Genomic DNA, 25,838 nt, shown 5'->3' with positions numbered 1-25,838 from the left:
ATTCTTAGAAAAGTACAACCTTCCGAGACTGAAACAGGAATAAATAGAAAATATACACAGACCAATCACAAGCACTGAAATTGAGATTGTGATTAAAAATCTTCCAACAAACAAAAGCCCAGGAACGGATGGCTTCACAGGCAAATTCTATCAAACGTTTAGACAAGAGCTAACACCTATCCTTCTCAAACTCTTCCAAAATATAGCAGAGGGAGGAACACTCCCAAACTCTTTCTACGAGGCCACCATCACCCTAATACCAAAACCAGACAAAGATGTCACAAAGAAAGAAAACTACAGGCCAATATCACTGATGAACATAAATGCAAAAATCCTTAACAAAATACTCGTGAACAGAATACAACAGCACAATAAAACGATCATATACCATGATCAAGTGGGGTTTATCCCAGGAATTCATGCAATACACGCAAATCAATCAATATGATACACCATATTAACAAATTGAAGGAGAAAAACCATATGATCATCTCAATAGATGCAGAAAAAGCTTTTGACAAAATTCAACACCCATTTATGATAAAAACCTCCAGAAAGTAGGCACAGAGGGAACTTACCTCAACATAATAAAGGCCATATATGACAAACCCACAGTCAATATCGTTCTCCATGGTGAAAAACTGAAACCATTTCCTCTAAGATCAAGAAAAACACAAGGTTGTCCACTCTCCCCACTATTATTCAATATAGTTTTGGAACTTTTAGCCACAGCAATCAGAGAAGAAAAAGAAATAAAAGGAATCCAAATCGGAAAAGAAGAAGTAAAACTGTCACTGTTTGCAAATGACATGATACTATATATAGAGACTCCTCAAGATGCTACCAGAAAACTACTAGAGCTAATCAATGAATTTGGTACAGTTTCAGGATACAAAATTACAGAAACCTCTTGTATTCCTATACATTAATAATGAAAATTCTGAAAAAGAAATTAAGGAAGCACTCCCATTTACCACTGCAACAAAAAGAATAAAATACCTAGGAATAAACCTACCTAAGGAGACAAAAGACCTGTATGCAGAAAACTATAAGACACTGATGAAAGAAATTAAAGATGATACAAACAGATGTTGAGATATACCATGTTCTTGGATTGGAAGAATCAACATTGTGAAAATGACTCTACTACCCAAAGCAATCTACAGATTCCATGCAATCCCTATCAAACTACCAATGGCATTTTTCACAGAACTAGAACAAAAAATTTCACAATTTGTATGGAACCACAAAACACCCCGAATAGCAAAAGCAATCTTGAGAAAGAAAAACGGAGCTGGAGGAATCAGGCTCCCTGACTTCAGACTATACTACAAAGCTACAGTAATCAAGACAGTATGGTACTGGCACAAAAACGGAAATATAGATCAATGGAACAGGATAGAAAGCCCAGAGATAAACCCACGCACATATGGTCAACCTACCTTTGATAAAGGAGGCAAGAATATATAATGGAGAAAAGACAGTCTCTTCAATAAGTGGTGCTGGGAAAACTGGACAGCTACATGTAAAAGAATGAAATTAGGACACTCCCTAACACTATACACAAAAATAAACTCAAAATGGATTAAAGACCTAAATGTAAGGCCAGAGACTATCAAACTCTTAGAGGAAAACATAGGCAGAACACTCTATGATATAAATCACAACAAGATCCTTTTTGACCCACCTCCTAGAGTGATGTAAATAAAAACAAAAATAAACAAATGGGACCTAATGAAACTTCAAAGCTTTTGCACAGCAAAGAAAACCATAAACAAGACGAAAAGACAACCCTCAGAATGGGAGAAAATATTTGCAAATGAAGCAACTGACAAAGGATTAATCTCCGAAATTTACAATCAGCTCATGTAGCTCAATGTCAAAAAACCAAACAACCCAATCCAAAAATGGGCAGAAGACCTAAATAGACATTTCTCCAAAGAAGATATACAGATTGCCAACAAACACATAAAAGGATGCTCAACATCACTAATCATTAGAGAAATGCAAATCAAAACTACAATGAGGTATCACCTCACACCAATCAGAATGGCCATCATCAAAAACATCTATGAACAATAAATGCTGAAGAGGGTGTGGAGAAAAGGGAACCCTCTTGCACTGTTGGTGGGAATGTAAATTGATACCACCACTATGGAGAACAGTATGGAGGTTTCTTAAAAAACTAAAAATAGAACTACCATATGACCCAGAAATCCCACTACATAATTCAAAAAGAGTCATGGACTACAATGTTCATTGCAGTTCTATTTACAATAGCCAGGACATGGAAGCAACCTAAGTGTCCATCGACAGATGAATGGATAAAGAAGATGTGGCACATATATACAATGGAATATTACTCAGCCATAAAAGGAAATGAAATTGAGTTATTTGTAGTGAGGTGGATGGACCCAGAGTCTGTCATACAGAGTGAAGTAAGTCAGAAAGAGAAAAATACTGTATGCTAACACATATATATGGAATCTAAAAAAAATTTTAAAAACCGTTGTGACGAACCTATGGGCATGACAGCAATAGAGACACAGATGTAGAGAATGGACTTGAGGACATGGGGTGTGGGAAGGTTAAGCTGGGATGAAGTGAGAGAGTGGCATGGACATACATACACTACCATATGTAAAATAGATAGCAGTGGGAAGCAGCCACATAGCACAGGGAGATCAGCTCGGTGCTTTGTGACCACCTAGAAGTCTGGGATAGGGAGTGTGGGAGGAAGATGCAAGATGGATGAGATATAGGGATATATGTATATGTATAGCTGATTCACTTTGTTATAAAGCAGAAACTAACACACCATTGTAAAGCAATTATACTCCAATAAAGATGTTAAAAAAATAAATAATAAGAAGGCAAAAAGAAATAAATAAACACATAAATAAATAAATAAATGAAGCCTATATGATGGAGACAAAATAAGTTTCCCTCTCCACTAATTTTCACAGCCTGTTCAGATCTGCATTTGGTAACAGTTTGGTTTTTAATTGTTTGCACAAGAAGATGAACTGTAAAATGGTAATTTAATATTATTCACACTAACATTAAAATAGGAAGTGTCCACAGGTACTTTTTTGCATCTACCTTACTACTTGCTCTGGAATATGAGGATGGTCATTGTTTGTAACTGGGAAATATTGGAAACAACAAAAATGTTCCTCAATGGAGAATCACGTTAAAATAAACTATGACCCATTTGTCTTATGCAAAAATAAGCAGCAGCTAATACAATGAGACATATCCTTCACTAGGCGAATGGATAAATAAACATGGTATATCCATACAATGGAATATTATTTCCGTGATTAAAAAAAAAAGAAATGAGTTCTCAAGCCACAAAAAGACATGGAGGAAACTTAATGGATATTACTGCATGAAAAAGCCAGTCTGAAAAGGCTACATCCTGTATAACATTCTGGAAAAGGAAAAAAGATCAGTGGTTGCCAGGGGCTGGGAAGAGGAGGAGATGAATATGCAGAGCACAGGGCATCTTTAGGGCAGTAAAACTATTCTGTAAGATACCATAATGGTGGATATATCATCACACATTTGTCAAACCCACAGAATGCACAACACTGAGTGAACCCTAATGTAAACTATGGACTGTGGGTAATAATGATGTGTCTGTGTAAGTTCATCAGCTGTCACAATGTACCACTTTGGTAGGGGATGTCAATATTAGGGGGAGACTGTGCACATGTGGGGGCAGAGGCTATGTGGAAATTCTTTGTACTTTCTGCTTAATTTTGCTGTGAACCTAAAACTGCTTTTAAAAAATAGACAATTTAAAAGAAAAAAAAGCAAATTGCAGAGTAAAACTAAAAATGACAACACATGTCTTTACAAAGCCATCACAAGCTAATTTTTATAGCTGTATCCATCTATATATCTAAATATATTTAAATATCTGGGAGGAGACTAAATTGATAACCATGATTATACCAAGAAGGTAAGTGGGACCGTGGATGGTTAAGGGGCAGTCAGCTCTATCTCTGTTGTCTGATTTTTTTTTAATTATGCAAATATATATGCAGTGTTGCTTGTGTAATTAAAAATAATTTCTTTTTCTTTTAAAAATACTCACTTTATAACTTACGATAAAGTATTCAAAAGTAAATTACAGGGCTTCCCCAGTGGCACAGTGGTTAAGAATCTGCCTGCCAATGCAGGGGACATAGGTTCGAGTCCTGGTCCGGGAAGATCCCACATGCTGCGGAACAACTAGGCCCACGCACCGCAACTACTGAGCCTGCACTCTAGAGCCCACGAGCCACAACTACTGAGCCTACGTGCCACAACTAGTGAAGCCAGCGTGCCTAGAGCCTGTGCTCCACAACAAGAGAAGCCACCACAATAAGAAGCCTGCGCACCGCAACCAAGGGTAGCCCCTGCTCACCACAACTAGAAAAAGTCTGAGCACAGCGATGAAGACCCAACGTAGCCAAAAAAAAAAAATAATAATTAATTAAATAAATTTTTTAAAAAAGTAAATTACAGATATCATGACAATCTAAATACTTCAGTATTCATCTTTTAAAAATAAGAACATTTTTCTACCCTAAAATTATTTTCCAACAGCAGAAAAAGCACAAAAGATCTTCTACTAAACTATTGGGGTGATTTAAGTCATCTACTTCAAAAAGCCAAGCTGGTCTCAAAGGAAAATATAAACACCAAGTATAGAGAATTGATTTAATGGTTATTGCAAGGTCTTCCTAAAAACATTATCATTATTATCACCATCCCTTGCTGTTATATAATGTTTTACATTCCCCCTTTTAAAACACTAACAACCTCGTATATAACAGGTCAAATCGATTATATTTGTTGTGTTTTTTTAAAAGTTTAGACATTTGAATTACTAAAGTAATACAATACAAAGCTTATCATAGCAGATTGAGTATCTTAAACAGGGATTCTCAAACTAAAATCTTCCAGAGTCCATGGATTCAATTCAGTGAGCTTGGATGGAAAAAAACACATCTTCAGTTTTACTAACAAGCAAAATGTAGCATTTCCTTCCAAGCATGAGTGGAGACCACAAATCACAGAAGCATTAGCAGACCTGTGACTTTGTCACCATGGAAATCACTATGTTTTCAAATCACACTGTGGATGGCGTGGGTATTTCAAAATATCATTTACTCTTATCATCTCATGGAAGGTATATTAGTTATTAGATTTGTTGTCAGATCGATCTTGTTACTTAATGCATTAATTAAGAAGCACACATGCAACTCTTACCACAAATTTGTTTTTAAATATTTGGATAACTGTATTTCAGTACAACTGGGTTTTGTTCTAATCTTATGTATTTTAATTTAAGCACATATAAATAGTCTCGAGGGTGGGAAGGTTCATAGGTTTCACAACATGCGAAAGGTTAAGAACCCCTGGAACTCAACCACCCCTTCCTATAATCCCATTCTCCCAACGTAACCACTATCCACAATGTACTGTATGTTCTTCCATGCTTATTCTTTCATGGGGACAAATATATATATAAATCTAGAGGCATAATTTATATAGTAATGCGCTCTGTAATTGTGTTTTACACTTATATTTTGTAATATATTTACAAGTCTCTATATAATTTGGTCATTCATGCTGTTTCCAGCTTTTGGCTATTATTTAAAAATGCTGTAATAAAACTCCTCATATACATCTCTTTATATCCTGGTGTTTTTTTTTAAATTTCATAATCAGTTCTATGTATGGGACACTGGTACCAACAATAAACACCCTCAAATTTAACCATAAAATCAATTTTGTATTATGAAATCAACAGCAACAATAGCTAGTATGTTTTGTGCTTACCCAGGGGCCAGGTACTAAGTGCTTTACATGAATTAACTCATTTTAATCCTTACAACTCCAAGGCAAGGCACTGCTACGACTTCAGTTTATAGGTGAGGAAATTGAGGTACAGACTGATGTTTAGTCTCTAAGCTCCAAAGTTTTTAATTCTGATAACAAATTCAAACAAATAGGTATTCTCAGAACGCAGGAATCCTCAATAATCATGGGCCCCATCGGGGTCACTGAAGGGGAGCAATAAACGATGATGGACACTTTGTTACATCATTAACTTCTGAGAGTGTGTCCTGAAGCTCCTTGGAATTTTTTTGTCACTGTGCTTTTCAAGAGGTGGATCACAGAGAAAAGACCACAGTGAGTACACAGCGAAATGATTATAGTCCACAACCTAATCAATTAGGCCAAAGGCATGATAAAATGTGCCTGTGTCAACAATAAGCACATCTGGCATCAGAGACTTGGGTTGGGACTCAACATAGGGTCTCCACTACCTTAGGCTCAAATAATTTCGTAGGCAGCAAGAGCAGATCATAAATCCCAAATAGAAAAAATGCCATCAGGTTAAACACAGGTATGCGCTACTGACAACCTAGTCTCAGGGGCAGGCCTGGTCTCCTCGGCGATAAGAGCATTATTAAAATCTCCCACATAATTCATCAAGACCTCACGCTGGCCAGGGCAAGGCTAATCTCCCCAGTTAGCAAGTTCCAGGACAGACCAAGAGAAACAAAACCACAGAAATGGTATCTTTTTTAATTATCTGGACTCTGCTGAGCAGAGATAATATAATCCTGCTGCTGTTCCATGTCTAGTTTAACATATCCTAGCAATGAAATGTCATTTAGCTTCATCGAGACAGGAAAGCTTCCCCCTCTATCAGTATATCAACTCTTGCGCTTTGAGCGTCCATGTAACAGGGTAAGTAACTGGAAAGCACAGGCAAGGCCTGGGCTCTGCCAGGGGCAACAGAAGGGGCTCCTCCTAAAGATGGGGTGTAAGCAAATGTCCCATATAAAGTTACACTTAGCAAGGGACCAGCAATACAGTTGCAAGAGTGATGTGGGAGAGAAAACTGAAAACAATCCCCCATTCTGAGTTTCTGTACAAGACACTCAGCTGTTCTGAACTGCATTTCCACCTTTCACTGCCAGAAGGGGTATAAACCTGTTCACAGGTTTTAAAAAGATTAATTCCTTTTTAGCCAGGAATTTTATATTTTATCCTACTGATAAAAGATCACACAAAGATATTCTTGGATGCCCAACAGTGTTATTTATAATAGTGAAAAATTGTAACTTATTTAAATATCCACGGAAGGACTGGTTAAATAAATCTGATGCATCCATTTGACAAAGTATGGTTATTTAAAATAATGTTCTTGAAGAATATTTCAGGATGTGGTGACGCGATCTCAATACAGTAAATGGAAAATACAGGAATAAATTAATATGTGTTATGATATCAATTTCTTAAAATTGTGTGCTTATATAAACTTTAAAAGTCGCTTGAAAATATATGTGTCATTTAGGGATACATGTACGTAGCAAGTTTATAGACAGGGAAGGTAACAATAAACATTAAACTCAGCAGAGAAAGGGGTTTACAAGGGCCTGTGGCGTTGTTGTTAAGGGCATATTTCTTGGTAGCTACATGGAATTTTACATTATCCTTTATACCATTTTGTATGTCTGCAATATTTCATAATGAAAAAGTTTTAAGTGAGTGTGTGTATAATGTCAGGAAGGTGATACATCAAAATGTAGCCACTACTTTTGAGGTGAGAGTATCAGTGAATTCTATTGTTCACATTTTCCAAATTTTCTACAGAGAACACATATTCCTTTTTATCTTTTACGTTGTCTCTTCACGGGAAACTATTTTTACTCCCACACCAAAACTCATATGTTTTTTGATAAAGGATGCTTGGTGCTAAGCAGTGCCCTGCGTCAGGGGCACACCTGGCTCCTCTGCCAAGGGCCTTTCTTGAGGGAACATGAAACCCAGCTCTTCCCTCAGGCATCTCTCACTCACTAGAATTTAAACTGGAAAAGTGCTGTGGGGGAAGCGATGTCCCTGAAACCATCCCACTCATATCCTCTGATGCGAGAGGAGATTTGTAGGCGGCTGCTGGGAGCACTCTCCACTCAGCAAGTTGTTTTCAAAAGTACTCAAAAATATAGTTTGCTTTTTTTTTTTTTTCCCCTGGAATAGTTTGCGTTCTATCCTGCCAGGAAGCTGGGGGCTCAGCCAGCGGATTGGATAAAGTGGTGGGAAAAAATAGACACCAATTATATTGTCAACTAGTGTGGACTCTGCAGCCGCAATTCATTTTTCGCCAAGTGCTGGAGGTGGAGGGTGGGATAATAATTCTGTGGAGATACGTCACCATGCCTTAAGACCCTTCCAATTTCCTTTTTAAGAGGAACTCCTAACGTGGGGTCTTGGCTGGGCTCCCTGGGGCCCATGACGTCACACATCAATCCTGTAAAATTTTCTGGAGCCCAGTGCTATCACCAGATTCTCAAAAGAGTCCATAACACCCCCCACCCCAAACAATTGAGGATCCCTGTTCTGTAAAGATAAGCTCTTTCCTTAGCTAACCCACTCCTGTTTGGTCTCTAAGCCCAAGTTCAATAGGAGGTTGCAGAGGAGTTTAGAAGGAAAACTCCCTTCCAGGTACCTATCAGAATTGTCATCTGACGCTTTAAAATAAAGCAAGATGTTAATGGGAATGTTTGGTGTTATCATCACTCAGACACCTATATATGCTTTTTAATCAAAGGGGGAAAGTTTCTGTGCTAACATTTCCCAACTTTATGTCACAGATATAGTTCTTTAAGGGGGGTATGTGTGTTGAATTCCACATACACATTAGGAAGGCTCACTGGTTTTTTGGTTTTTGTTTTGTTGTTGTTAAAATTCATCAACCAATAAGTATTTACCAAGAGCTCACTGTGCAGCATGGGGCTAGGACTCAATGGAAACCTGACCATGATCCCCCAAAGACCCCTGTCCCCCATCTAGCAACTTCTTGTTCAAAGCACACATATGGTGAACATCTTTCCACTTATTAAGTGGAATCAAAATTGAGCGTTACTAATATTACTTTCCCAAACCCTCACATCCTCCAGTATGAGTCATCCATTGGAACCCACCTTTTTTTCAGATACTTTCCACTACACATAGAAACAGGCTCAAAACAACTCTTCATTAATGCTGCTGGTTAGTTAAGGGACCGTGACTACCGAATATCACCATTTAAAAGCACCTTTAGGGAGACTACAAAGCAATTTATCTATTAGAGAAGTTAATTTATTGGACTCAGATATTTATTTAGACATTGTAGCCTTTATGGCTACAATCTTCTCGTGAGTGGTTCCACCCACTACTTCATTCAATTCAAGTCATCTCTACTGAGTGCCTGTTAGGTGCAAGGCACTGAAAATTAGTGACACTTCCTCCATGGCTACATTTGGATATGTCACACATCCTGTCATCTCCATACAGCTTGGCTTGTCAGTAAAACTGCAAAACACCATTTTTCATGTCCTCCAACAACTTCTAGGATTCTTCTAAGTTTTATAATGATTATAATACTATGTGACAATATTTGGAGGAAACTCTGCCCCAGTTCTGGAATCTATTTGCCAAGATTCAGGAAAAATGTCATGCAAATCAGAAAGGAGTTTGGCCATAGCTGACTCCTTGAGCACAAAGGCAGACTTCTTTTCCATAAAAGTGTCTTAGCTGTGACAAAACATGATATAAGATGGTTAGAGAGACAGAGGGAGAGAGAGAGAGAGAAGGACAGAGAGAGGGAGAGAAAAAGAGAGAGAGAAATACCTTCTGCAGCTGCATAAGGAGAAAAGACATCAAATTATTCATTACATGAGCTTAGATGACTTTGACAAGAAGGCAAGGTCATGGATGCCAATCAGCACAAAAACCATATCACAACAAGTGGTTGCAAATAATCCTTTCATATAAGAGAGTTTAGTGGTTCTTTGAATAAAGCTTCTAGAGACATGTTTCCCTGAAAAATAAACATAGTTGAGGAAAAGTGTATAATAGGCATGATCTTAGAAATGACCTAGATTAAGATCTTATTAAATCACTACACCTCCCTGGGTTTCTACTTCTTCATTTTCAAAGTGAGGGGATTGGACAACATGATGGCTAAGGGCTCTATATATTCTGAACATCAATGATTCTAATAATTGCCACAAAATTGAAAACATTCAAACACCAAAAAGTTGTTGCCAATAAGGGAAGTTCCAAAGACTTCACTTGTCAACAATAAAACATTCAGTGAGTAAAGTAAAACCCAGAAGACCATCATCTTTTTTGTCCTGTTACCATGGCAACCTAATAACTGGTCCAACTCCATCAACCTGATGGTCTAAACACTGGAACAAACACCATATGGTAAAATAAAGATGTGCAAGTACATTAATGCTAGTTCAGGCTCACTCCATGATGGCTGTTTGCATCACAGAAAACTCTGCCACAATTAAAAATAACTAAGAGAGCACTGTTATATTGGTAAATAAATGTCATCAGATGAGAACCCAATAATCTGCGTTCAATGAAGTTTCAAATTTTCACAATGGTTTTAGAAGACTTGATCTCAAATCTATCTTTTTAACAGATGAGGCCCAGAGAGAGAAAGTGACTTCCAAGGTTACATCATTAGTTACAGGCACAGCCAGGACAAAGACCCAGTTTTTAATTCTTAGCATAGAAGCCTCATCTCACAACAATGACTTTTGTGGCCTCTGTAGAGGAGAAAGACCAGGGCCTAATGTTAGATGGATACACTGTGCACAATGATTAAACTTCAAGGGAGTGTGAAAGATGAATAGACATGGGGAGCCTAGGGAGGGTTCCCCCAGCCCCTGGATGATGGGAGCATCAGAAGCTCAGGTAGGCTTCTCAATCGTGTCAGTAGGGAGACAAGGAGGCCATGCAAAGAAAGCTACTAAAATTAAGCATCCAAGGATGTGGGCCTGAAAAATCCAAGAAAGCTTTTAACCTCAATCATCACTAGCACACAACTACCAGGTCACTTAAACATCTCTTGCAAACTTCTGCTTTTAAAGGAAAACACAATGAGGTTAACATTTGGTGGGTGCCTAGTATGTACCAGGCAATGTGCTTGGTAGTCTCACTTTTATTGTTTTGTTTGATCCTCTCAACAATCCTGTTAGGTTAAGTCTTCTCCAGATGAGGAAACAGAGGTGAGGATAGGGGTCACACAATTGTTAAGTACAGAATCTTGATTCAAACTAAGAGCTGTTGAATCCAAAGCCACTCCCTCAGCCATGTTGCCAGAGACTTCTTCTGGCCTTTGAGCCACCAGATGCCTGAATTGGGCCAACCTGCCAACTTCCCCCAAAGGGGACAAACATCTGGTCCATCTTCTGGACCAAGCCTCTAACATGGCACAGCAGCATTTATCTAGATTCTACACAGATGTACTGACTTCATAATTCATTTTATGAGAGAAAAGACACAGGCAATAAACAGCTTGGCTTTGAAGTTTAAGTTGGCAACACAGCTTTCTCCAGTAAAATGAAATGTTTTTTTAAAGAGAGTTTCCTCCCAGGTTGCAACTTCCACAGTTGGATCCTGCAAGCCCACTTAAAGCACACAGCATATTAACAAATACATTCAGAGATGAAAAGTATTCTCATGGCAGGGACACAGGAAGGACTGTACTTACACTTATATCAAGACTGCAAAGGCTAATGGCATCTTCATCCTGGGCGCTCTGCTTCCGTTTTCGCTGTGAAACAAACGATAAAACAATGTTCAAATGTAAACAAGGATTATGGCTTTAAGGAAAGAAAAAAATGCCATCAAATAGCACGTTATCCTTATCATTTCTACCATGTTATGCAAAACCTTTAACCAAGCTATGTAAATGAATAGTCCTAAGAAAGCCTAAGAAATTACGGGAAACTATTAAGCTCTAGGATAATTGGTTTGCATTATTGTTCTTATTCATGCTGCTACAGTTTGTTTCTCTTTAAATTTCTGGTTTTTTCCTAAATGTCTCTGTATATCAAGGCTTAGAAATTTTGACATAAAGTTCATATTTTTTTAACTTGGAAGAAGAGATTAGACTGGAAAGAAAATCTAATTCACTTAAAGATATTCCATTTTTAGAGCTGCTTTGTACTTGGGTAATTTAAATTTGTTCTAATCGTCCAGGGTGCTGATGTAGCAAGGAACCAGAATGCTGGAAAGAACCTTAGACATCTTCTCCAACCTTCCTATGTTCCAGCCATAAACACCAAGATTCAGAAAAGTCATTATTTGAACTGAAGAAAATTATATTTGAAATGAACTTATGACCAAGGAAGTCAATGAGGTTGGGTATGGAAAATACATTATCCTCTTTATAAAAAGAAAAGAAACTCCATCCATAGACACAATAAAGCTCTTCAAAGATACATTCACCTCTCTTCTATATCCCCAGCTTAATCAATCAGGCAAGTATTTCTCGAGTCCCTAAATTTGTGACTTGCTAAAGCTACCAAAGGACCAGAATTACTGGTATGAGGTTACAGTGGAATCCAGAGATATCTGGAGTCTTCAACCCCCAAAGAAGTCCACCATCTCCTCCTCTTCCTCCTCTATCAGATGATGAGTGTGAACACAGGCAGAGACTGGAAAGCAACCAGAGCTGTCCTTGTCTGTCTCACTAGAATTGTTCTATTATTTCTTCACATCAACAAAAATTTGTTGAGCATCTGTTATGTGCTAAGTCCTGTGTTTGCTCCCAGGAATGCCAAGATCAGCAACTTCCACAGTTAAGGAACTCACATTCATGTAGGCGACACAGACTCTGATGTGATTACAATGCAGTAAGATCCAGTTATCCTAGGGAAAGTCACTTCACTTGTCTGAGTCACCCTTTCTCAACTCTAAGGTGGAAGTGATAACATTAGCTTTTATTCTCTAAGGGGGAGGAGTAAATACAGTAATGCGTTTTAGAACCTAGCAGAGTGCCTGGTACATAGTAGGTGCTCAGAATGTGTGTTGGAGGACTCTGGAAGCACAGTGAGGGAGTAATTAGCTTGGTCTTAGTGGGATCTGGGGATATCTTCTTAGAGGAGAGGGCATTTGAATAGGTCTGAAGGATGAATAAGAGTTTGTCAGACACAGATGTGGAGGAGATTGGGGCCTCTTTTTCTGTCATTAGCTACATAGACATTTAAAATCCCAAAGGTGAACACGGTTCTATCCAGAGTATGGAATGCTAGATCCTATATATTATTCCACTTGAGCAGTGTAACAGTTTAGAGATCCAATGCCAGGAGCCAAGATCCTCAATCAGCCATTCTGAGACAGTGTCCAAGAATCTTCATTAACAAGTTCACCATGTGATTTTTAGGGAGTCAAATACTCTGCTCAGGGGCTCTGGGAGGAGAAGATGCTGAGAGCCGCTTGCCATTTATGAGGATGCTTCATGTTTGTGTAGGGACATGACCCATACTGACTCATAATCCAGTTACAATTAAAAGCAGCACTGTGCTGTCTCTGAAGCCAAGTCACTGGCTTATATTTATATGGTGACTTTTGGAGGCATGTATGGCAAGGGATAGTTCCCATTTTATGGATAAATAAACTGAGGTCAGAAGAGATAAGCAATCTGTTCCAAGTTACATGGCTACAGTGTAACACTCTGAATCCAGGATTCTAATTCCTAGGGCAAAACCCTTTACACACACACACACACACACACACACACACACACACACACACACACACACACACACACACACACACACACACACACACACACACACACACACACACACACACACACACACACACACACACCATTTAAAGCATGCTTGGCAAATAGGTTACAACTCATTGGACATCCGGAAATGTCTGGTAGCATATGCCTGGAGTGCTGTACTGAGAAGGATTCCACAGCATAGCGAATGAGAGAAGGCTGCCATCAATTAGTAACATGTGCTGGGGTAGAAAAGTGGGGAACAGCTGCGTTGGTGACCTGCCGTCTGGGATAACCTGTACTTTTCCTAAGTATGGCTTCTCTTGCCTTGAGAAGCTCCAGAATTATACCTGGAATCTTGGAAAATTCCATGAGAGGGCAGAGGCTCTGGGATGTTACGTGTAAAGTGGAAATAACGCCCACCAGGTCCGGCTGTCCTGAGGATCATAGATGATGTGTATATGGCACCTGGAATGAGGGCTGGCACATAGTAGGGGCACAATAAATGGTGCCTCCCATTACATAGTACCCAAACTGTAAGCTATAAAGATGAAAACCGCTACCTGGTATTGTCAGATTATGGAATTTTATGATGCTACAATTCCATTTCGAGTGCTCAATGATTTTGCCAACATGACATGTTAATAGTAGCCTGTTACCCCAAGAGGCCCACGCTGGTGAAGGAAAGGGGACACTAAGAGAGGCTCTTTCCCTCACGGGCACTCAGCTCTCTTGAGACCAACTCAATACATCACCCAGGGCTTGAGTGCAGCCTCCTAAGCACTAACCCCAGATGTTTCCAGGCACTCCAAGTGTCAAACCCAGGAGACAAAAGTCCTCGAGTGGCCTTTGAAATTAAACCACAGCCAGTTAATCTGGGATAGAATGATCTCCTTAAGAAACCCACATATTTTGTAAAATATAATCTGCATGGATTATCAAAGTGGATTTTCTTTTCAATTCCCATTACATCGGGTGGTGCTGATCGTGGCCAGCAACACAGAAGGAGCCTGAAGTTTAAACTTTGGGCCCAGGCAAACATTTCAGTGTCACTTAGTTTTTGCTCATTCGCTCTATGTTTACCGAGCACCTCTGATGTGCAGGGCCCTGCTCTGGGTCCCGGGATCCAGCAGTGAACAAGCCAGGCATGCTCCCTGCCCTCTAATTGGGAATAAAAAGAAAACAAAATAATTACAGGTTGTGATCTCTGCTGTGAATGAGTCAGATAATATGCTGAGACAGAGACTAGCAGGGGAGACCCGCTTTACAGAGATACTTTAATTTTTTGTTTTCTGGTTTTTGGTTGACCTTCTAATGAGATGTAAGCACATGAAGGCAGGATACAGTCTGTCATGATCACATTCCCAGAACCCAGTACAGTACCTGGCACCTAGCCAACTCCCCCAGAAGAGTATTTCTTGATTTTTGTTGTTGTTGATGTTGATGCCCTTGGCCCTGCTCCCTCTTTTAATTAATTAATTTATTTATTTATTTTTGGTGGTACGCAGGTCTCTCACTGCTGTGGCCTCTCCCGTGGCGGAGCACAGGCTCCGGATGCGCAGGCTCAACGGCCATGGCTCACGGGCCCAGCCGCTCCGCGGCATGTGGGATCTTCCCGGACCGGGGCACGAACCCGTGTCCCCTGCATCGACAGGTGGACTCTCAACCACTGAGCCACCAGGGGAGCCCCCTGCTCCCTTTGAGAAGCTTGTCTTCCTTACCAATTACCCAACTTCAGGGAGGGGGGCACAGGGAGAAGGAATGGAGGAAACCAAACAGGCACCCACTCTGCCAGCCCAGCACAGCCCTTCCTCTGTACATCAGAAGCCATGGACAGATGACCTGGGGGAGTTCCTAGACAGGAAGGACACTGTGTGTGAAACACCTGCATTTACATACTTGGTTTCATGGGTTCTCAGGCTATTTGAAGACCCACAGACCCACCATGTTATTCTTGTCAAATTTACTGAAGTGAATGCACAGTCCACTTCCCTTTCAACCATGAAAAACAAAGCGCCTTGGGTGGGCTCAGTGACTGTGCTGTAGTCTGGGCTCTCTGATTTGGGCACATAACTTTAAACCCCAGTGCCCAGTGCTGAGCAGTAGGTCAAAGAATAATTTCTGAATGAGTGACTAAAAAAAGAATAAATAAAGGAGGCCAGTGTTCTTGAGGTGACACCCTCCCCTTCCGCTAACCACCTGGCTGCCAAAATTAAATCAAAACCTCAAAAGCAAAGATCACTGAAGGCTGAAATTCTTCAACCTCAAATTTCCTTGGAGACTCAAAACATACAAGTTCAAGCTACGATTTTTGCTTTTCAAATAAGAGAGTTTTTCCTTACCAGCAGGGGAATTTATTTTCCTTAAAATATATAGACACGTTAAAAAAAAATTACAGCTGTTCAGACATTGGTCCAAGTGGGATACTGTGATTTCCACTCCTCCTATGAGAAGGAATGTCTGTTCAAGGGTGAGGCACACCCATGACTAGCCAGCATCCATGCACTGCCCTGAACAACAAACAGCATTAGCACTCAGCCTCTGTGCTTTAGGAGCAAGGAATCCAGGATTGATAATACCTCGACTGAAATGAAACAGCCTGCTGAACCAAACCATAAATGAACTTAACGGGCACCTGAACCCTTTGTCTAAACACCTATCTGAGGCAGGGAGGAAAGGCAGTTACAGAGGGACTGTATGGGAACAAAGGGTGCGAGTGTACCATCTGATTCCTTAGCCCCCTGGGTTTAATATTTGATGGAGACACTTTCTAGAAGTGCTTAGGTGCTGGAAAAACCTTCTCATGCTTCTTGGATCAAAAAACAACCAGGAGGCTCTTTGTTAATTTGCAACAGGGCAAAGTCTTCTGTGTATGTGGATATGAGTTCTAATGGAGATACAGGTATCTCTGGATGGATGAGGTGGACTCTGTCTGAGACTCATTACTGGTGACACCATGCACTTTCACGATGCATCATTGTTCTCCAGGCCACTCTATGACTATATCCTTTTAGGCTTGCCTACCTCCTGATAGCGCAAGGCAGACATCTAAATCTCATCAGTGGGACTTCCCTGGTGGCACAGTGGTTAAGAATCCACCTGCCAATGCAGGGGACATGGGTCCGATCCCTGGTCCGGGAAGATCCCACATGCCGTGAAGCAACTAAGCCCGCACACCACAAGTATTGAGCCTGTGCTCTAGAGCCCATGAGCCACAACTACTGAAGCCCGTGCTCCACAAAAAGAGAAGCCACCACAATGAGAAGCCCGCGCACAGCAACAAAGAGCAGCCCTAGCCCACTGCAACTAGAGAAAGCCCGTGAGCAGCAATGAAGACTCTATGCAGACAAAAATAAAAAATTAAATTTAAAAATAAATAAATCTCATTAGTAAATGGTCCGGGAACAATTACTTTTTCTGTGGTTCTGGGTAAGGTTCTCTGCAAAGAGAACTGACCCTACCTGTCCTCGGCTGATGGATTTGTAGAAGAGCTGGCCCTGGGTCCAAACCTATCCTTATTCCTACTAGGCTCAGGTTCCATTCCCTCTAGACCTAGATCTTGGGATCCTTTGAGTTTGTTTTGTTTTGTTTTGTTTTGCTTTTTTGCGGTACGCAGGCCTCTCACTGTTGTGGTCTCTCCCGTTGCGGAGCATAGGCTCCGGATGCGCAGGCTCAGCGGCCATGGCTCACGGGCCCAGCTGCTGCGTGGCACGCAGGATCCTCCCGGACCGGGGCACGAACCGGTGTCCCCTGCATCGGCAGGCGGACCCTCAACCACTGCGCCACCAGGGAAGCCCTCCTTTGAGGTTTTGAGTCTTAGAATCAAAGGTGAATTACCTTCCAATATACAGGTGGAGGGAAGTGGATGCTGGAACTGGGTGTCTGCTATGAGTCAAGCACTGTGCTCACTGTTTAAAGGACTGTTCCTTTTTAGCTTCTCCTTAGCCCAGCCTAAGTAAGCATGGTGGTGTTCATTTGTACAGAGAAGAACACTGAAGCCTAGGAAGGCTTTAGTGACTTGCTCACGGTCACAAAATCAGTAAATGCTGGAGAGGGAAGTTTTCTCTACGCCAGCCTGGTTCCTGGTTCCCTGGTATCCCACTGATCCTCCTGCCATCCAGTGCTATTTCTTTTTTAATATTGTTTTAAAACAAAGTGTGTTTTACTTAAATTAATACAATAAATAGTATAAAATAAATTTAAATATTTATTTAAAACAATGTGTGTCTTACAACAATATAAAAAGGCTCACAAGGCAGTTACTACATACCTCAAAGAAATAAAGAGCTTAAACAAGACAGATCTGAGCTCAGAATCCAGCTCGATCATTTCTCCTTGGTGTGACCTTGGGCAAGTTGCTCTCTATCCCTTCATTCACTCACAAATATTTATCTAGGATCTACTACGTGCCAGGAAGGTTCCAGGTGTGTGAGATATGTAAGTGTCTATAAAATATTTCTGTAAACTTTGATTTCTTCATCATAGGGTTATTTGAAGGATTAAAGCAGAAAAAATATTTAGAACAGGGCCGGGCATATGGCAAGAGATTAAAAAATGATAATTATTATTGCTACCGTGGTTATTACCATAATTACTATTACTACTATTGTCACTGCTGCTTTGTAGTTACGTTGAGAGGCAGGCAAGGGGCGGGGGTGGTATTAGAGATGGGGGATCCTGCAGGATGATGGATAAGAGACTTGGGATGCAGCCTGACCCTCCTCTAGCTACCCACATCACACAGGGTTATAAATGGATGCTCTCTGGATACCTTCAGTCACGTTTGCAGTGTGTTGTTCCCACTTCTGAAACAAAGACAGGGCAAGTGCAAGGCCTGACTTAATTTTAAATGGCTGAGATTGAATTGATTAGTGTCGGAACAGCCCTGTGATTTAATCACAGGGCTTTTCTATTTAATAACCAAGTGACCAGAGCAGCAAAAATGCACTGATGGAGAGAGTGCAGCTCCTGACTTGACAGCAAATGGCCCCTGATTAGTCATTTGTAATTATTAAATTCAAACCAGATCTCAAACCTTTCTGATTTATCTCTGCTGGCAAACAGCTTTGGTGGTTTCAGAGGCTTTGATGAGGGCTTTCATCTGCGCCTTCTTTAGGGAGACATTAGCAAAAGGATTTTGTGTTCTTGTACTTGCCCTCAGCTGGAACTTGACTCACTAAACTCATGCTCGAGCAGGGACAGGATCCACATTTCACCTCTCCTCTGTCTCAGCTTCAGGGCTGAGTAAGAGAACTGAGAGGGACCCCCTGCTCCATTTTTAATACCTTAGGTTTTTTTTGTTTTGTTTTGTTTTTTTGCGGTACGTGGGCCTCTCACTGTTGCGGCCTCTCCCGCTGCGGAGCACAAGCTCCAGACGCACAGGCTCAGCGGCCATGGCTCACGGGCCCAGCCGCTCCGCGGCACGTGGGATCTTCGCGGACCAGGGCACGAACCCGTGTCCCCTGCATTGGCAGGCGGACTCTCAACCACTGCACCACCAGGGAAGCCCAATACCTTAGTTTTAAAATATCCTCCCTTTTCCAGCATCCAGGAACCATGATCCTTTTTTCTAGACTCTTCAATGTGCTTACGGGGTAGAAAACCTGGAAATCATGGTGTTCTTTGAGCTGCTGGTAAATAAATCTTAACTAACATAATATGCAATTTTGTGCTCAGATGCCATTAACTGTGGTTTAAAGATGCTAGCTGGGCTCTAAGGTTATATTTTTGGGTTCATGTCCTCATCATGCCACTTATTTGTTATAGAAACTTAAGCACATCACTTCGCCTCTCTGAACCTCAGTTTCCTTGTCTATATAATAACTAAGGTTATTGTGAGAGTTAAATAGATCACAATGCCTGGCACACAGTAACATCTCAGTATTAGCTATCACTACTAGTAGCAGCAATAACAGCAGTAACAGCAAGTGAGAGCAGGGAAAAGAACATGGAGAAAATTCCTCTAATGTATAAAAGTGTACCCATTAACTTGATTTTGGCAGATCAGGAAAAGCCCCAATGATTGCTTTTGGCCACAGAACACCTGGCCTTTAGCTTGTTGGGAAGCAGAGGTGAGGTCACCTTGGCCAAGGAAAGGTCTCTGTCTCCCATGGGAAGGAAAAGATGCTCAACCAGGCAGGTCAGAGGCCGGGGAGACCCAGCCAGCCTGCCAGTGCCACCACCAGCCCTGAAATCAACGGCAGCCAGATTCACTCTCATCCCACAAACATTTACAAACCACTTTTCCCTCTAAGACACTCAAGGCCAGGGGAGCAGTAGAGAAGACAGAAAACTTGTCTGTCCAGGGCAGAGCACTGGCAAGTAGATTTTCCAGAATGACTGCTCCAGAAAAACTCCATTATGGGCACTCATCTAAAGTGGGAAAGGGGGCTCATCTTCACAAAGGTTTTCAACAATGGAATTTGACAAGAAGCACAAAATCTAATTAAACAGAGCACTTTTTTTCTAAGCCTTCTAATAATTACTATTATTTTACATTGTTTTCTTCCAATCTCAGGCGCACTGAACTGGATTAATCACAATCCTTGGTTCATAACACACTATTATCACTGGTGCTTCCCTGGCCCTCCTTTATTTGCTAATTCACTTATTTTTACCAGCATAATGAACTCTTATTTATTAAAATTATTCCCATACAGAACTGTCTGAGGCCCTTATCAGCAAAAATATTACCCATATAGTTTAGGGAATGTCCAAATAATTGCTTAATTTCTAAGGAATTACTCCATGTAACCAAACAACTTAGATGGTCCAACTGTACAATTCAGATTCAAATGTGTTTATTGCCCATGATAATATGGGGAACCTGATTTTACAAGGAGAGTTCTTAGTTCTTCACTCATGTTTGGCTGGGTTCCTGCCTTTTCCTATCTAGAGAGACCCCGGTGCTGGTAATGCCTTAGCAGCCACAGCACCCCATGCATTCCTGAGCAGCACCCCAAATACTAGCAGGCAGGCATTCATCCACAGGAAGAGAAAGGCTTCCCTTCGGCCACTGGTCTCTGGATCATCTACTCCTGGGGGCAACTTGCCACACGAAGCAGAGATGGAACATGCTGGAGAAATGGACTGCACCTGCTAAGCCACTCTGTAAATCCTGACAACTGATCAGAACATTCCTTTAAATAAAAAAAAGATTCCCTGGTAGAACTATTTGGTGTTGTCTAACCAGACTAGAACTCACAACCTGAGTTGCTAAAGCTTAGTTTCCTTATGGCATGTTCTGGCCGCTTGAAGTAGTCCCTTCCTTCCCTCCCTCCTTCCCCTCACTGGGTTTAAAACAACGATCTATTAGGAATCCACTGTATGATGAGTGCTTTCCGTATATTATACCTAATCCTTACAGCTTGGACAAAGAAGTTATTACACACGAGGAAACTGAGGCTTAAAGAGTTTAAATGACTTGATTAAAACTGCTCTGTGAGTGGGTGAACAAAGCCAGGATTTGATATCATATCCAGCTAATTGTGTAGCTGATACTGCTGGCCCACATCGCCTGAGCAGTCACCATTCCCTGGTATGCTTTGGCTTTCCACAGGCCAGAAATGCTTGGGTGTTAGTGTCACCAGGAGCAGCCCTCAACCCATGACGAACTGGAGTTGGTAGGGAAACACCCCAGCTTCCTAAAGCTTGAGGGGACAACTCAGAGGTACAGTCTCTCAGCCTTGACTATGCATCGGAATCACCAGGGGAGTTTAAAATGCTCCGGGGTCCTGACTCCTGCTATCCAGGGATTCTGAACAACAGGAGTTCCGGAAGCTCCCCAGGTGAGTCTATTGCGCAGCAAGGTTTGAGAATCGCTGCCACACAGTCTCCTAGAAGTCCTCAGCAGGATTGAGCCCCCGTTGCCCACAGAGCTGACCTGTTCATGATTACATGCTGTAGCGGCTTCCTTCCCTTCCCTGTTTCTTCTCTTGCCCACTCCCTCACCAGTGCTTCTGGGGATCACCTCCCAAATAAACTACTCGCACTTGTATCTGGGTCTGCTTCTGGGGCACTGAACCTAAGACAAGCTGAACGTGGCTCTGTGCTTCTAAAACTATCAGTGTACTAGAAGGCAGGTAAAGCCACAGAATAAAAATGGTCCATCAACTTGACTTTGTGGGAAGCCATGCAAGCCATTATTTGTATATTTTAAGAAGAATGTAATGTCAATTTACATGGGTGTTTAAAGATAAGGCTGGGAAGAAATTTAAAATTGAACGACCTTCACATTGACTGTCCCTTGTGAAAAACACAGAAAGGGCTGAGTTGGCTTCCTCTCTGATCAGAGGTTGGGAAGAGTCCAGGAGCCAGAGAGAGTCACAGCTTCTACTTCTCCAGGCTTCACTTCATAGTCTATCCACACACTCCTCCAGCAGAAAGGAGTCTCAACAAGACTAATAGGAGGCTTTTGTCATTTGGTTACTAATCAGAGACCAAATGCTTTAAGCACAAGCCCTCAGGGCTAACAAGAGCAGACAATGTTACTTTTTTGCATCTCTATTCACCAGGTGAGGTTCATCCTTGCATGGAGAGATTAGACCTGCAGACTTTAAATTAAGGTGAGAAACAACAACTTAAATAGGGATTTAATTAGAGTTTTAAGATGGAAGGTTGGTTTGATTTTTTTTGATCTCCTTGACTGGGTGGGAACATCGGTACTGCTGCAGACTTGTATCAAGAGCCTTAGAGGTTATGGGGAGGGGGAAGGGTGAGTTGTGACAGGGCAAGAGAGAGTCATGGGCATATACACACTAACAAACATAGTAAGGTAGATAGCTAGTGGGAAGCAGCCGCATGGCACAGGGATATTGGCTCGGTGCTTTGTGACAGCCTGGAGGGGTGGGATAGGGAGGGTGGGAGGGAGGGAGACGCAAGAGGGAAGACATATGGGAACATATGTTTATGTATGACTGATTCACTTTGTTATAAAGCAGAAACTAACACACCATTGTAAAGCAAATTATTCCCCAATAAAGATGTTAAAAAAAAAAAAAGAGCCTTAGAGGTGTCAAGGCAGAACGTCATCATCATTTAACCTGTCCCTAGATACTGCAGGCAGAAGGATTAGGCTATATAACCACAGAAAACTTTCTGGAAGATACTCTGACAATATCTATCAGTAAAATAGTTGGTAGGAATAACGGTGGGATATACTTTCACCAAGATCCACACACAAGGATGTTTACTGTAGCACTGTTTATAAGTAGCAAAATATTGGAAACAAAATGTCACCAAAAGAAACTGGTTAAACAAAACTATGGTCCATCCATATAATATGAAATACTATACAATTAGAAAGAATAGTGTAGAGCTACACAATGTATGGAAGGTCCTCCAGGATATATTGAGTAATAGTAATAATAATAATAAAATTGTATGCACAGCACGTTTCCTACTGTCAAATTCTTAAAATTAGAAGAGGAAAATACATACATATCTATATCTATCTATTTACATATACATACATACATCCCGATTGTATGAATCAAATTTCTTTCTGTAAGGAAGCACATGTAGTGTTCATTGGAGACAGAGTCTGGGGTAGGAGGAAGGAGACTATCATTTTTTCTTTTCTTTTTTTTTTTTTTTTTGCGGTATGCGGGCCTCTCACTGTTGCGGCCTCTCCCGTTGTGGAGCACAGGCTCCGGACGCGCAGGCTCAGCGGCCATGGCTCACAGGCCCAGCCGCTCCACAGCATGTGGGATCCTCCCAGACCGGGGCACAAACCCGTGTCCCCTGCATCAGCAAGCGGACTCCCAACCACTGTGCCACCAGGGAAGCCCACTATCACTTTTTATTTGGTGCTATCATATACTTATATACCCTAAGCATGTGTACATATATACACACACACACCCCATTATAGGCTATCTAGGTACTGGGACAACTGCCTTTTTATTTAGTGGCTGTTATTTCCTTCTTTATATCTCTGTACTAAAGAAAGAAGGCACACCTAAAGTTTTTTAAAATAGATGCATATAGGTACATTGGAATTGGAGGCATCAGAATGAATTCATGGTTATACATACACACATATTCGTGCAATGACACCCTAGTAGCAATGAACACACCAAGTGCCCAGATCTTGGTTTCAAAGTACCAGTCTCCACTAAAAGGACCCAGGGCTCTTTGGAGAAGAGGCTGATTTTAGGGCTGGGGTAGGGAAAATACAAGATGAGCCTGGAACATGTTGATGTATCAAAAGTAATGAAGTACTCTAAGAATGATGGATAAGGCACCAACTTATAGGGCTCTCACTAGCCAAAACAGAGATCCATGACCCCATAATATAAATAAATATAATATATATGATTTAAATAAATGAATAAATAAATGGTGAAGGGACACCTCTTCTGTATAGAACACTAATAAACATAGAAGGGATGATGGAGTTAAAAAATCATCGATGGATGCTAAACTAGTGGGTTAACATTTCATGAGGGATAGGACTCTTCCACAGTTTCAATTTCCTTGTAATTTAAAAAGGGAAAAATTGTAACTTTACAACAGAGAAATTTAGAAAATGCCGCCTGAACTAAGTAACCAAAGCTAATGTCACCAATACTGGTACAAACTGATACCGTGTATCCTCTGATGTGATACACAGAGAAAGACACCATATCACTTCTGTCATATTCCTGTGAAAAAGGCACAGCTTAAAAAAAGTATTCTTCCATCACTCCAGATATTTTTTTAAAATGCATAATCCGAAGACAATCATGGAGAAACATCTAATAAACCCACATTGAGGGAAACTGTACAACCTAACCGGTTTCTACTCTTCAAAACTGTCAAAATCAAGAAACACCAAAAAGGCCTGGGGAACTGTTCCAGATTAAAGGAGACAAAAGAATATGTGACAATAAATGCAATGCATGACCCTGAATTGGACTCTAGACCAGGAATAACAACAGCTATAACATACATTATTGTGACAGTTGACAAACTTTAAAAATGAATGGTGGAGGCTTCCCTCATGGTGCAGTGGTTAAGAATCCGCCTGCCAATACAGGGGACACGGGTTCATGCCCTGGTCCGGGAAGACCCCACATGCTGCAGAGCAACTAAGCCTGTGTGCCACAACTACTGAGCCTGCGCTCTAGAGCCCGCAAGCCACAACTACTGAGCCCAAGCGCCACAACTACTGAAGCCTGCGTGCCTAGAGCCTGTGCTCCACAACAAGAGAAGCCATCTCAATGAGAAGCCCACGCACTGCAACGAAGAGTAACCCCTGCTTGCCGTAACTAGAGAAAGCCCACATGCAGCAACGAAGACCCAACACAGCCAAAAATAAAATAAATAAATAAATTTAAAAAAAAAGAATGGTGGAGGAGTTAATATATTTTGTCAATGTTAAATTTTCTGTTTCTGATAATCATACTGTGTGAGGATGCTCTTGTTCTTACACTGAAGTATTTGGGGCTAAAGGGGTGTAATGTCTGCAATTCATTCTCAAATAGGAAGAAAAATAATTTACATTTATATGTTAAATATATATATTCTATATCTCTATCTTTAACTATCCATATCTATCTATTTATCTATCTATCTATCTATCTACTGAGAGGCTGATACACAGAGACACAGAGAAAGCAAATGTAAACAATCAGTGAAGGTGGTTAAAGAGTATTCAGAAGTATCTTATCTTAGACTTGCAACTTTTCTATAAGTTTGAAATAATACTAAGTTGCCAACAGTAAAATAAGTTCACAAATAAGCTGCACACTCTCACCACTCCTCAAGAAAAAGACAAGCCCATAGACACTCACTCCTCTTCAGGGCATCTGATATCCACCGGTTGCCCAACTCCAGGGGGCCTTAGGCCCTCAGGGCTCAGCTCTGCAGGATCTGCTAACCCTTGGTGCCTGCAGGCTCCGGGATCCTACAAGGGAGTGAGTCTGCCCAGGCACTTCAGCAGAACTTGGTTGGGTATTAGCTGGGACACAATTCCTTAGGCCTGAGAAGAATATAATTTAAGGCTTGTTTGATCAAAATAGCTCTCTTCCAAACAAAATTGGAAATTCTCACAAGAGACTCTTTATTTTTAAAGATGTTTCTCTCAGTAGAAAGAAACAGCTAAAAGGAAAATAACTGTGTAACAGGTAATACCCCTCCCCTCAAAACAATGTACTTGAATATGCCAACAATGTATCTTAATGTAGTTCCTCAGAATGTGGCCTCTGGAAGGACTGGACCTCTCTCCTTGTCCAACTAGAGTTCATTTGCACAAAGGAGGCCACCAGTTTTCAGA

At 41.0% G+C, this 25,838-nt stretch overlaps 1 protein-coding gene across 1 annotated transcript in view; it reads right to left on the bottom strand.

The window, feature by feature from the left end:
- The window catches only part of ARHGEF3 (Rho guanine nucleotide exchange factor 3), a 175,898-nt gene that overhangs the window by 131,655 nt on the left and 18,405 nt on the right, over nucleotides 1–25,838 (bottom strand). The window contains exon 2 of the mRNA XM_060161549.1: nucleotides 11,558–11,620. Within this exon, the coding sequence (XP_060017532.1) occupies nucleotides 11,558–11,620 (63 nt within the window). The remainder of the gene's footprint in view (nucleotides 1–11,557; nucleotides 11,621–25,838) is intronic.

Source organism: Lagenorhynchus albirostris, chromosome 10 (genome assembly GCF_949774975.1).
Source record: "Lagenorhynchus albirostris chromosome 10, mLagAlb1.1, whole genome shotgun sequence".
Lineage (NCBI taxonomy): Eukaryota > Metazoa > Chordata > Mammalia > Artiodactyla > Delphinidae > Lagenorhynchus > Lagenorhynchus albirostris.
This window is presented reverse-complemented; position numbering and strand designations above follow the sequence as displayed.